Below are 14,635 nucleotides of genomic sequence, written 5' to 3' on the forward strand. Positions count from 1 at the left end.
GAGACCAATCCTCAGGGTCACTGTTCAACAACATTCCTCTTCGTCCTTAACTTTATTGATGCCCTTCCTTTTATAATGGCCTTTTCTTTTTACAATACAGTCATCTCCCAGGCAGGATGCGTCATATAACACTTAATTTCAATTAGCCTTGTTCATCACTCCGTGTGATTGCACATTAAGTGTCTCTGACTGCCTGTCCCCTGTGCTGTAGCCCTGCAAGGCTTCAAGTGCAGGCGTCCCCATGCTCTTCATAGCTGAGTGCCGCTCTAATCACCCTTTTCCCTAATGGCCTATTCAACCTAAATCTCTATGGGTAATATTTTACAGGCCTCCAGTAATGGGGATGGCAGGCTATGTCATGATGAACGCAAATCTGCTTCTAGAGGCAATCAGCTAGCCAGCAGTAATAATGAAGCACAATACCATTGTGGAGGTTTGTTCACTTCCTGCAGACACAGCAACAATAGTGGTTAAGAGTCACTAATATGGTGTAAATTAACTTTAATTGAGTAATGTTTAATGAACAATGAAGCAATGCATTAAAAAAAATTACGGAATTTACTTGTACAAGTAAAACATGCAGGCTTCATGTGATGATAGTCATCTTTTATTGTGATGTCTAAGCACATCTATGACTGTTTATCTGATATCTGTGAAAGCCTTCTGGGAACACTTGTGCCAACCAGACCCACAGAATATAAGCATTTTACAAATATTCAGATTTATTTATTTTCACTTTTTCCATTCATGTTTGTATGCATGAATTGAGAATAAACCAACAATGCATGTTTTCACTCACAGAAATCAAGACATTGTAGATTAACAAGCAGACAACCCAACAGTTTGGAAGGATTCCTTTTGTAAGAACAAGTAACACTTATACAAGGCAGCTATGGAGTTGCTAGAGGTTGTATTTCTTCTGTTCTCTTCTTCTTTTGGTATTTTGGTACACTCACCTTATCCCATTAACTTTATCCTGCATCAAGCTTGTGTTTTCATGGACCAGTCTGTCAACTGTACATCCTGATCCTGCTCTTATTCTTCCACTGTGCGTCAATTCTCTGTAAGTCAGTAAACCAGTTGACAAAAGTCAACACCATTGGAACTGGGAACTGTGTTGTAATTACTAGATTTCACACTGTTAAAAAAAATATTGTAAACAATTACTTATGGCCCAACACAGTAAATATTTCTTAACAAATGCAAAATGTTTGTGTTCTTCCAGTTTCCAGCAGCATTTATCTGCCAGACGGACAACACGTCGAGGAACTACATGTGTTGCAGCCTCATGGGTCTACTGGCTGCTGGTTTTTCCTTTGCAACCTGTAGGGAGACTCGAGACTGGTCAGCCCAGAGAGAATGCAGTGGCATAAAGGAGCAGAGAATGTTTCACTGTGATGATGATACTGACGAGGAATGCCCGTTGAGGTGCAGCGGTCCAGATGGAGGGAGTTTGAGAAGATGAAAGGAGTCCAGATGAGTGTTGAAAGCTGTCCTTTTTCTTTCATATTGTCCTCCCTCCTCCCTCTTTCCTTCATGTTGTCTGACTTCCCCTGGAGAAAAGGCCTCCTCCTGTTTCTTCTCTCTCTACACATCTGCTCCTTCTGAATTTGACAAAATTGATTATCGTTTGAAACCTCAAAGCTTCACAGATCAAACCCTTTAAACCACTTTCAGATGCCACAGCAACAATAGTTTCTTTCTTTGCAAAAAGCATTTATTGTCAGTCATCCATTGATGCACAGTGTCTTCGCAGTGAGAGCCCAATGACTAAACTGATACCAAGCCTTTAAAATAATTTGGAGTGTGGTTTCAGGTCTGAACATTAGAAGGAAATAGACTAGTGGCTCCACTCCGTAAATCTGGTTACACAGATCCTCATATACAGCCATATAAGTGAACAGACACCTGACAACATATGTCATGAAGCTGAACTTGTCTAGATAAACTGACTGACACTGAACCATCCCTTAGTTATGCTGATATATGACACGTCCTCTACTCTCTTTATCTCTCACACCAAGCTCCTATCCTCTAACTTCTTACTTAATTTCTTTTCCATAACTACACATGCATTTATGAGCTACTACTGTATAACACTTTAATAGTATGTTAATAGCTTTCCCAGAAATCTACAAACATAAGAGGTTATGCTGTACGTGGTGTGTGAGTGTGCTGCGTGTATTGAGACTATATTGTGCAAACTGACACTTACAAAAGTAGAAAAAAGAAAAAGAAAAGGGTAAGCGAATGAATACACAAAAGAAAAATAAACAAAAAATACAGAGATCAAAAGGCCATAATTAGGATAATTTTACAGACTATAAACTTAAATATTATTATGATATTATGGCAGTTATGTTAGCTTCTCTGTGCCAAGCTATTGAGTTTGCAGCACTGGCTAGGGGGAAAAACTCCCATCTTTTAAAAACCGGATAACCATACTAACAGATGCCCCCCCCCCCCCCCCCCCCCCCCCCCATCCCCTTGGATGTTTCACCTTTGTGCAGCTTATATACCGGTACATGAAATCATGGTCAATATAAAAAATTGTATGAAAAATATGTAACTGTAAACACAATTTTATTATTTTCACAAAATAATGACAATTCATTAAAAATATCCATGTTAAAGTAAATGATTGCAATAAATGTTTCCTCTTGAGGCCAGTATTTAGTAGATGCAGAGCAATTTTTCTCCATTTTTCTCTGCAACACAGCTCAAGCTCACTCAGGTTGCTGGGGAACAGCTTTTTTTTAAGTCGAGCCACAAATTCTTGATTGGATTGAGATCTGGGCTTTGACTTGGCCAACATTCACTTTGTTGTCTTTGTGTGTTGCTTTTGTTGTATGGTAGTAGTCCTCTGGCAGACTGAGTCAGATTATCCTGCAGGATTTTGGTTTTCTTTTATTATTTAACCAGGAAGAGATTACAAACCTCTTTTACTGCAGAGACCTCGCCAAGGTAGCAGCCATACAAAGTCAAAAGTGATATAAAACATGTTACATAAGTGAGCAATGAAACAATTAAACGTTAAAACAATAAAACAGTGCATATTCTATGATACTCTCAAAATCATTAAAGGATATGAGTGTTTTTAATCTGAGAGTTTTCTGAAGGTTATTCCATGACCATGGTGCATGATTTGGCAATATGTTTCTGCTTTCATGTTGCCTGCTACCTTCACAAGCTGTCCAGGCCAGAGCATGATGCTGCCACTACAATCACTTGATACACACGGGTTATCTCCATTTCACTATTTATGACACCACTGGCAATTTAATTTAATTTCTCCAATGTATTTGTGATCAGTAGTACCCAAGAAGTATACTAATAATAATAATATAAACTAAGCATCATCTTTCAACAGGAAGTTGTAGTTTTTGAAGAAAATTATGTCCTCATATGTGGACACTGGGATTATTTATATTATAATGAATTCACCAATGTGAACCTTGAAAAGGTATCATCAGTGTTTACAGGAGAATCTGGAGGGGTCATGCCAATCAGGAGCTTTTAGAAAAACACTACAGTTTCTCTCATAATTACAGAACAGGTTCTGGAACAGCTTCATCCTACGAGCCCTCAGGTTGTACATACATGTTATACATAGATACATGCAAATAATTTATTTTATCGTCATTATAATTTTTCTAATCTGTATATACAGTGGGGGAAATAAGTATTTGATCCCCTGCTGAATTTGTAAGTTTGCCCACTTCCATAGAAATGATCAGACTCTGGTTTTTATGGTTGTTTACTGGTTATGGGTATAGACAGAATATCAGTCGAAAATGCATAAAAAACACACAATCTAAAAGTTATAAATTGTTATGTATTTTATTAAGGGAAATAAGTATTTGATCCCCAACAATTCACTTAGAATTCAGGCTCCTACAGATTGGCTGGTGCGCATGTGGCACGGAGCTGTGCTCAGTCAACTAATTACCAATACTCCTGATCTTAACTCGTCATGTATATAAAGCACACCTGCTCTAAGAATCAGTTTCTTACATTCCAACTTCTACAGCACCATGGGCAAGACCAAAGAGCTGTCAAAAGATGTCAGGGACAAGATTGTAGACCTGCACAAGGCTGGTGTAGGTTACAAAACCATCAGCAAAAGGCTTGGTGAGAAGGTGACAACTATTGGTGCCATTATTCGCAAGTGGAAGACCCATAAAAGGACCATCAACTGTCCTCGGTCTGGAGCTCCCCGCAAAATCTCGCCTCATGGAGTGAGGATGATGATGAGAAAGGTGAGGGAGCAGCCTAAAACAACACGGCAGGAGCTTGTTAATGATCTGGAAGCAGTTGGGACCTCCGTCACCAAGAAAACAGTTGGCAACACACTGCGCCGTTATGGATTGAACTCTTGCAGTGCCCGCAAGGTCCCCCTGCTCAAGAAGGCACATGTACAGGCCCGCCTTAAGTTTGCCAGTGAACATCTAAATGACTCAGAGAAGGCTTGGGAGAAAGTGCTGTGGTCTGACGAAACCAAAGTTGAGCTATTTGGCATTAACTCGAACCCGCCGTGTTTGGAGGATGAAAAAACGTGAGTATGACCCAAAGAACACCATACCCACGGTTAAGCATGGAGGTGGAAACATCATGTTTTGGGGCTGTTTTTCAGCAAAGGGTACAGGGCAACTTCACCGCATTATGGGGCCAATGAATGCAGCCATGTACTGTAACATCTTGGACAAAAACCTTCTTTCCTCAGCAAGAACACTGAAGATGCCTCGTGGGTGGGTTTTCCAACATGACAATGACCCAAAACATACTGCCAGGACAACAAAGGAGTGGCTCAAGAAGAAGCATATTAAGGTCATGGAGTGGCCTAGTCAGTCTCCAGACCTTAACCCGATCGAAAACCTGTGGAGGGAGCTGAAGCTCCGAGTTTCCAAGAGGCAGCCAAGAAACTTGAAGGATTTAGAGACTGTCTGTAAAGATGAATGGGCCAAAATCCCTCCTGCGCTGTGTGCAAACCTGGTGACCAACTACAAGAAACGTCTTATCGCTGTGCTTGCCAACAAAGGTTTCTCTACAGAGTACTGACTTGTGTTGTGCTTGGGGATCAAATACTTATTTCCCTTAATAAAATACATAACAATTTATAACTTTTAGATTGTGTGTTTTTTATGCATTTTCGACTGATATTCTGTCTATACCCATAACCAGTAAACAACCATAAAAACCAGAGTCTGATCATTTCTATGGAAGTGGGCAAACTTACAAATTCAGCAGGGGATCAAATACTTATTTCCCCCACTGTAGGTACTGTTGGGAGCCAGCGACATGGAATTTCATTCAAATCTACACTGATGGTGCAGAGAGCTTTCAATGACAAAAACCATGATACAAAATTCTAAGTAATATCTGTACTGATTTGGAAGAACAAACTCAACCTTGTGTTCAAATTGTAACACCTTGATGCAGAATCAAATGTAACAGTCCCTTATCGTGGGGTTATTTCAAAGGCAGAAGAGGTACAAATAATCAAGAGCTCTGCTAACATGCAGAGCACCAACTGAGCTCATATTCATCTCTCCGCCTTTTAAGAGACAGGGTCAGTTTGTGTCTGAGCAGCTGTAGCAGAGTGCTGAAGTGCTCCGGACTCAAATGAGCTCAGTTTCAGAGCGAGCACTCTCCAACTGCTCGGTGACCAGCTGGCCGCCACTCATTGCAACGGGAATCGCAATGAGCTGGTCAGGCTGCGGGGGGACACACCAGATGTTCAGCATGTTGTTGACTTGACTTTCTGGTGTCTGCCCTCAGGCTTTTTCTCCCTCTCTCAAACCTGACTTACTTTTCTTGTACGATATTCTAAAGGCTGCAATTTCTGATGAGAAAAGGTTAAACAAGCCAAGGATAAAACACAATTGTGCTGCATAAATACACAATAAAGGTGTGGAGTCTTAGAATAGAATCATTTATTTGTCGTTTCATGTTCCACATACAACAAAATTACAATAGCTCTCCTTATAACAACACTACATTAACATTTACATTAACATGTAAATTACACCCCACACTCCTTTACATCTGCATTCACTTTACATCCACACCCTTACACACCCCATGCACACACCCACTCACTCATTACAAATACAAAGTGTGATTCATTCAAAAGTGACATTAGTGCTGATGATGCAGGGGCGGACAGGCAGAGGGGAAACAGAGTTCAGTGCAATAAAATTGAATAAGAACTGTTCTTGAGTGGCTGTGCGCATAAGTGACCTACACTGTCTTGAGAAAAAAAAATGAACTAGTGATGAGAGGGATGTGTAATGTCTTGTAGTCCCTGCTGTGGCATCTGAACGGGTAAATGTCTCCCAGAGGTGGGAATGGGAGACTAGTGATGCCCTGGGCAGTTTCTGTCACCCTCTGGAGAGTTGCTTTTATCACCTGCTGAACACTAAGACTGGAGTTATGGGCATGTTTGCATGGCTTCTCTCCAGGTACTCCAGCTTCCACCCACCGACCAAACACATGCCCGTTAGGTTAACATGTGACTCTAGATTTGCTGTAGGTGTGATCGGAATGGTTGTCTGTCTCTCTGTGTTAGCCCTGTGATAGACAGCGAGGATAGGCTCCAGCCCCCCCACGTGCCTCCAGAGGATAAGCGGTTACAGAAAATGAATGAACTTTACAATAAGTATATATAGTGTACTCTCCGTCAAGATGCATGTGTCATAAGCAGTTAAGTTCATGTCTGCATTTTACATAGTCAGAACATTAAAATCTTACAATGTTTTATCTATATAATTAGACAGCCTACTCTTTTTATTGCCATTAAAACTAGTCACATGTGCTCATTTTACACCTGCGCCTGACTAGACGAATGTGGAACACCTGCCTGTGCAACAGGCAGCCTGTTCATAGATAGAAATCTTTTCAAATGAAAACATTTGGAATGTGACAGCTGGTGCTGGGGTACGTGAAAAAATCAGCACAACATTCTGTAAAATCTTACATATATATGACTGACACTGTAGGCACCTGAGGCATTTTTTTGCACAGCATGATACAATAGCTAAAATGTTTTTACATTAGAGGAATCCTGTACAGGTGCTCATATCAATAGTATTGTAGATTCCATTGATAGTTTCCACCTTAATATGTTCTTTTTGTATGTTGTTTTGTGTATTCTGTGTTGTACTGAGCTAGAAGCTGTTAGAGAGGTGGAAGTAGTGTGGTGGTGGTATTACAGCCTGTGCCTGTGTTAGCATATAGCACAGTGGGACTAGGAGAAACAGTATTTCACACTTTCACATGTTTTTATTAACACGACGGTCATGACACCACCTGAATCTTGAATCATGTAGGGCTAATTTAAAATGAGTCAAAAGTTTCATTAAATGTATAAATTATTACAGACTTGTATAAAATGATATTATGTATAAATTACTTAAGATTGTTTCAGAGAATGGCAAGACCCGCTTTTAAGAATTTGCAAGCAGTTTTTGGAACTTTTGGGGGTTACAAAAGTTCAGGATGATGTTGACCTGACTTTCACAGATTAGTCACAGATTAGTCAAATTGCATATTCCAAGCGATGTAGCCTGCTGAATTTAAAATTAATTAGATTTTGATTTGGCAGATAATACCTTATCACATGTTTGAGGTGCCAGTGCACCTATCCTGCAGTAAGATGTGCCCTCTTGATATAATGTCGCAGTCTGCGCCTGCCTGCTGGTGCTGTAAACACAATTTTGCTGTATATGAAGTCGGTGCAGAGGAAAGGTCGGCTCATCGTCCTTATCATGCTACGATCTGAGGAGTTCCTGCCGGGCTGCATTGATTTTCTGCTGCGGACGTTTCCAAAGTCGAGTGAGGTAACGTTCAAATGCGCATGCGTATGCAGGCGGGTTCTCAATTCTTATGTTGCATTCAGGTACTCCACATAACCTCGTACACATTCGTACGTTTTTTTCCCCAGACTACTTACCTTATACTAATCATTCTAAAATGAGCCTATGGCGTCTTAAAAACTATCGCCTGGCCTTTGTTGTCCTTTGACAATCCAAGGGCATATCACATTTTAATGATATAAGTTTGAGGATTATGTTTCTCTCCTTTTTTTGAAAACCAAACAGACATCCTCACGGGCTATCCACACTTATTCTCTACCTTCACAATGGAGTCTTACTTCTTTTGTTTTAGAATAAAAGTCGAAGTCTGCTTAATTGTTTATTCTTCCATGTGTGCAGACGTGTTCCTCAAAGATGTGCAGCAGTTGAACACTAAACCACAAATACAAACATCTGACATAAAAAATAAAAGAAAAAAGTCAATAAATTTAAAAAGGAAGGCACATAACAAATAATTAAATTATAATTGTTGTTATTTCAGTAGCTAATGGTAACTATTCAACTATTGTATTTTGATAGCAATTACATTTTGCTGTTTGCCGTTTGGTCACAAATAAAAGAAACCAACTGAGCATTGATGTACAATAAATCATTTTAAGAGAGTTGCAGATGCAGTAACTAGAAAAACAAATCATTTTAAACCACGAGTGCTCCTCTATATAACACACAGGTGTCTGGCAGGCCAAAAGCAGCCCTCCAAGAGGGTTTAATCTGGCCGACAGCTTGAATTTGCAAATTTATATAGTAGACTGCAATTTTTCAATGGAAATAACTTCTATTCCTAATTTGTTGACTGTTTTCGAAGGAGAAGTGGGCAGAACTCAACCCAGGACTTAACAGCAGACAGCAATGAGCTCTAATTGCACTTATCTTTCTGAAGAAATTTCAGATGTTTTAAAGGATATCCTATTAAATGTAAACACTCACCTAATTTACTTGTTACTCTTTGCACTAAAGCAAATTTATCATTACTTATAGGTTATCATGCTGTTATGTTACTGTTACCTTGAGATCAAATGGTGCTGTATGTGGCTCCCGAACAAAAATGGGTTTGACACTCCCGACAGAAAGCCATACGTCCGACATTCTGTGACTGCACCTGAAGGCTGCACAACACAAACACACCGTCTTCGCTCTCTCTGTTTCCACAGCCCAGCAGCACATAACCGCTACCTGTCAGGCGGAATGGACGTATCCTCCAGCGCTCCCAGCTTCACCCTCAGCCCGGCGGAGCTGCGGGACAAGCCTGGCCCGACATGACAGCGCCGGCACGGGAGAAGAAAGCCCGCCAGCAGCCGCGGCTGACCGTCCGGCCGGAGGCGGTGTGGGCTGCCGGACGCTGCGCCGTGCTGGCCGCCCTGTGCGTCCTATGCTATGGCAACTCTCTCCGCGGGGAGTTGGTGCACGACGACGTGTGGGCTATCATCAACAACCCGGACGTCCGACCCGGGTCCAGCCTCCGAAACGTCTTCAGCAATGACTTCTGGGGCAAGAGGATGGCGGACAACACGAGCCACAAGTCCTACAGACCACTGTGCATCCTCACCTTCAAGTAAGTTCTACGAAGTCCGCTTTTTCCGCCTCATCTGCATATACAAAGACGTACACTTTATACTAGTTTATACATGTCACTAACCGTAGCGGAGAGCCCGACTTCAACTATAGCATCAAGTCTATAGTCAATGAAGGCTGACGTCATGCCGCTGTCCCCTTATAGAAGAAGCTGTTGCAGCCTCCGGCTCAACTTTACAACTACACAACATGGCGCATCAGTGCGTTGTTGCAACGGCCATCTATTAACTGACTGTCGAACTTAACTTAAGTGTGTGCTAGAGATATTCACACTCAGACGTCCGCTTTTCCATTTTCCCGATGTGCATTCAGAGTTGGAGCAGGCGGGCAGGCAGAGAGAGACAGCAGCCTGTCCCGGCACATCCCCGTCGTCCCGCTCCCTCCTCTGGCTTGATGTTGTGAGCGGTGAAAGGAATTAAAACGACGCCGAGCCAAAAATAAAAAAAAAAAAAAAAAAAGATTTATGTGAAACCCGTTGCGCAGCTTTTTTTCTTTCTTTCTTTTCTTTCTTTTTTTTTTTAATTAATTAATTTATTTATTTTTCTTCTATATCAGTTCAGTTTCAGTTTGATAGTAGTGTAGTTGGTGATGATGCGAGCCGGAGCTCTGAGAGGGCGGGACTGCTGCGCTCCGCTTGGAGCCGTGTTGCTGGAAACCAGGCGAGCATCCAGAACGGGGTGGGCATGGAATAATAGAAGTGCTAGGGTGAGAAGGAAAAGGTTCTCTGAAGACTGATGGAAAATGTCCAGTGGATTGTGAACTCTAAACACTTCTCCCTCAAGACTATAATGCTTTTGAGGAGAGTGGTCACAGAAGTCTCACTAATATGCATAATTGAATTCTGTTAGTTTGCAAAACTGAATGAAAAACAGGACTTTTGCTGTGAGGTAACGAGGTCAAGAGAAGTCAAGAGTTTTTTCTATTAGCATCATTTCAACCAAAGTAGATGCAGCACATAGTGACATGACAGAACGTTCCTCCAGACACAGGATTAAGTAGCCTACTGTGACATGAGATAACTACACCGCCATACCATCTAACACCGTGCATGCCAATAGACACTTCCCTGACCGGGAATCGATCCCAACATTATCTATTATCTTGTCCTTTGAGGGTTGCCGTACACCCGTGCAGGTTGCCGATCATCCACAATTTAGGATCACCAATTTACCCAGCATGTCATTGGAAGCCAGAGCATCCAAAGAAAACTCTTGCAGGCACCCGAAGAACGTGCAGACTCCTCACAGAAAGGCCTCAGCAAACCAGGCAATTTGAACTGTGAAAACTTCCTGCTGTTATGTGACAGTAGCTCCTGGTAGTTTAAAATGCTGGTTTTGTTTCAATTTATTGCCATGTATGAAAAGGCCCTAAATCACAGGTGCCAAGCATATATTTCCAAAGTACGAAAAAATAACATAGTAGACTCCAGTTTTTCAATGAAACTAACCTCTATCCCTAATTTGTCCACTGTTTTAGAAAGAGAAGTGGACAGAACACAACACTAAGGAGGGTTTTTAAAGGATATTGTATTAAATGTGAACATTCTCCCAATTTACTTGTTCTTCTTTGAGCTAAAACAAATGGAAAACATTTGGAGTTGTTGTTACTTGTAGTTTATTGCGCTATTATGTTACTGGTCTGGCCCGTTTGAAATCAAATTGGCACGCATTGGGCCCACAAACTAAAATGAGTTTGACACCCCTGCTCGATATTAACAACGTAAGCGGACAACCTGATAACAGCTTTTGCTGCTATGATGTTATAATTACGATCCCACGTTTGTTGGGCAGCTTAGCTCTGTAACCATGTATGTACCCACATTAAGTGACTATAAAGTAGGGCTGGACACTGCTACAGATTTTGTGAATCGATTCTGATTCATGGAGTACCGATTTAATTCTAATCAATAATTTATTCAGTTCATTTATTAGTACGGAAGTGTGTGCTAGGAATATTATTCAGATGCTTGCCTGTGTTGGACCCATAGTATTCAAACTGAAAATGTCTTTTGGCCAGAATCAGTCATTCTGTAATAATTCTGAGTTTAAGAAGCTTCCCCATAGTAATTGAAGTCAGCGGCTCAGGTTGGGTCAGTTGAGTAGTAGTTGTGTGAAAATTTTAAATAAAGAAAACATTCATTAAAACCTCTATTACTTTACCATTTCTTCATTAAGAAAATTTTAAGTACCCTCTATAATGGTACAAAAAATTAGGGAAGAGACAACAGTCCAAATAATTTAAATGTGTTCTTTTTGACCAGCAGTGTAGACTTTTGACCGATACAAATTCATGATTTAATTTCAGGAGCTGCGTAGGTGGATTTCTATATTGTCTTGCTGAGATGGGATTCCCTTCTCCTGTGCGGTTTTATCAGCATCATAACCTGCCCCTGCAAGCTTCCTCCTTCATTATGCACGACTCAAACACTTATATTGTAATAAAGACTTATTAGAGCTTTTAATGAGCCATCAAATAAAAGGTCAGCTAGTTACTGTTTGTCTGAGCCTTTGTTGTACCAGAAGCTGCCGTGCAGATTATGACTATGATGCTCAAGGGCACTTCAGCAGCAGCGGGGCCAATAATTGCCATGATTTTTGAAAGGAGTCTCTGCAACCCTGCCATCTATGCTCAACCGGGAGGATGAGTGAATGGGAACTTCCGATGAGACAAATACTACAGTGGGCTCTGTTGAGCATGAGAGATGCTTCCTGGTTCTCATCGGTTCACAGATCAAAGCACCAATCAGGCAGTGAATGCAACCGCACAAAGAGAAAAGAAATGGTTTGGAATATAAAAACACATCGACATGTGGATGCTCACAAGCAGGCTAGACAGGCAATTTCAAGGTGAATTCTATTACAGGAGGGAGACTGGTAGAAAAACACTGACATGTCAGCGCTGTCTACCAGACATTAGTTTTCCAGTATTGTTTTGTAGCATAATTGCTTGTTGGATAAAGCGCATTGTCACTTTGTTTGTGATCGGACTGTAGTCTAGCACCTAGGGATGCTTCCTCATTATGATTTAGACAGTATTTCTCAAACAGGGCAATTGTTAGGGGTGTCTCCTCTTTAGTGTTACCTCTGACTAGTGGTGTTCCCAAAGGCTCCATCCTTGGCCCGTTGTTGTTTACATGCTTATTATCTGCAACCAGACTATTATTATAATTATTGTGTAGTTGGCAGCCGTGCCCAGATTTGTGCTCCATTAAAAGGAGGATTTTGTTGTTGAACTTGATATTTAACTTTAATTTTAACTTTTATTCTGACCACATCAGACAGTTTTTTTGGGATACAAAAATACAAAAATCCATGCCACACTGGACACCCCCCACCAAATTGCCTACAAAGTTGGTTGTTGGTTGATGGATGTATAAAGTAGACTGTAGTAGATAGAAGTTTTGCATTTGTCAAACACCAAATTAATTAAAATGAAAAATCATAAGAAATGCAGTCACTGACTTTGAGTAATTGAATGGCAGTGAGTGAAGTGATATCAATCAGTAAGTGATTTGTGATTTCTGTCTTAAATAACATCGAAACATCCGTGAACTGTGCATTTAAGATGACTAAACAGGGTCCTCGAGCGTGAGCCTTGTTGTGTCTCTGTGTGGTCGGATAGAAGAACGATTTCATTGTTTGATGGCACTCAATCTAATTAGCCAGTAGCGTTACAGCCTCTCAAGCAGCTGCTCACTAGTCCTCCCTTTGGTAAAACAGTTGTTGAATAAGATGTTGGCGGCTTAATGTTTCTCTTGAGGGTGGACATGGAGTGGCTTACGACTTTCCAAGAGCATCTGGTCTCAGAAACACACAAACACTGCTAAATGGCGAAGGAGACGGTGGAGCTACAGTAATGGTCAGAGTTAGTGAAGGGGAAGGTGATCTCGCAGGTATGACAGGCGTTGCCTTATTGCTTACATGCGGAGGATGTTCATTGTTTCGGGTTGTAACCCCCAGGGTTGTTTGGCCATCAGATTCTCTACACCTCCTTCATTAGTTTGACACGTGGAGGATGCTGGTTCATGCCCTTCAGACATTCCTGGATAGAGACTGAATGTGTGATCACCTCCATTGGGATTGTCTGGCAAGAAAGCATTTAGCCTCACTCCTTCCCTCAGTTACTGTGCTTGTGAGGAAGGTGTTGCTGACAAAATGAAATTGTTTTCCCTAGAGGAATAAGTCAACTCAATCACTCTGATATATTTTTAAACACATGTGGATAGTGGGAGCCATGGTTCAGTAGGTAGAACAGGTTGTCCACCAACCAGTGGGTTAGTGGTTTCATCCCTGGTACACTGACCACATACCCAAGTGTTGGAGTTCTCCTTATCCAACTAAAACACCCAGATAATGCGATTAGAACTGTAATTTCACAGGCATGTATACGCCTTTATTGGACTTTAACTGAACAACACATGCACCACAACCACTGAGCTGGCATATGACCCTGGAAACAAAAACATTCAAGAAAGCTGGTTGCAGAAGAAGAAGGTAAATAGAACCAATAGAAGAACCACCTGAGGGATAGCGCACATTTAGCTGCACCATAAGTAGCGCACATTACGTACAAGATTAAAAAGCTGTACTATTATCCATCTGGATTGTACTCCGATTGTTTATTATATGACATAATATGTGAACTGGAAAGGGGGCTGTATTACAACGGTATTACAACATTATCGGATATATAATTACTGTAATAAATGTTTTCCTCAAGTGTCATGTATGTAGTCTATTGTAATTGAAAATTGCCCGACAAAAGAGTAGATTGAAAACATAATGCTTTGTCTCATTGTGTGTTCCATTCATCCGAAAAATGCAGTTTAAACTGATTTGCCGGTCACATCAGACCAGTAGAAAGCTTTCCAGTTCTGGGCACTACAGTCGGTCGAAGCAAGTCTAGTTTATGCTAATGCTGAACTGCTAGTTGCTAATGGATAAGGTGTTTAATTTTGTATCAACCTCCTACGTGGAGAGACAGGCTTAACCAAAGTTGTATTTGACTAAATTCCAGGTTGTAACAAAGTAACTTCGTATTTATTTTGTCTGTTCTTCAAGCTTTGTCTGTTCTTCTTAAGTTTGTTAGGTAATCCTCTCTGTTTTAGTTAGATTGTTTTCATGGCATCGATAAGACCTGCTTCAAGACGGATGGATGGATGGATGGATGGGTGGGTGGATGGATGGATG

General features: G+C 41.1%; 1 protein-coding gene across 1 annotated transcript in view; it reads left to right on the forward strand.

The window, feature by feature from the left end:
- The first annotated feature begins 8,955 nt into the window (after positions 1-8,955).
- The window catches only part of tmtc1 (transmembrane O-mannosyltransferase targeting cadherins 1), a 110,297-nt gene continuing 104,617 nt past the window's right edge, over positions 8,956-14,635 (forward strand). Inside the window, exon 1 of the mRNA XM_047575489.1 lies at positions 8,956-9,426. Coding sequence (XP_047431445.1) covers positions 9,131-9,426 — 296 coding nt within the window. The 5' untranslated portion in view covers positions 8,956-9,130. The remainder of the gene's footprint in view (positions 9,427-14,635) is intronic.

The sequence above is a fragment of the Mugil cephalus genome, chromosome 22 (assembly GCF_022458985.1).
Source record: "Mugil cephalus isolate CIBA_MC_2020 chromosome 22, CIBA_Mcephalus_1.1, whole genome shotgun sequence".
In the NCBI taxonomy this organism is placed as follows: Eukaryota; Metazoa; Chordata; class Actinopteri; order Mugiliformes; family Mugilidae; genus Mugil; species Mugil cephalus.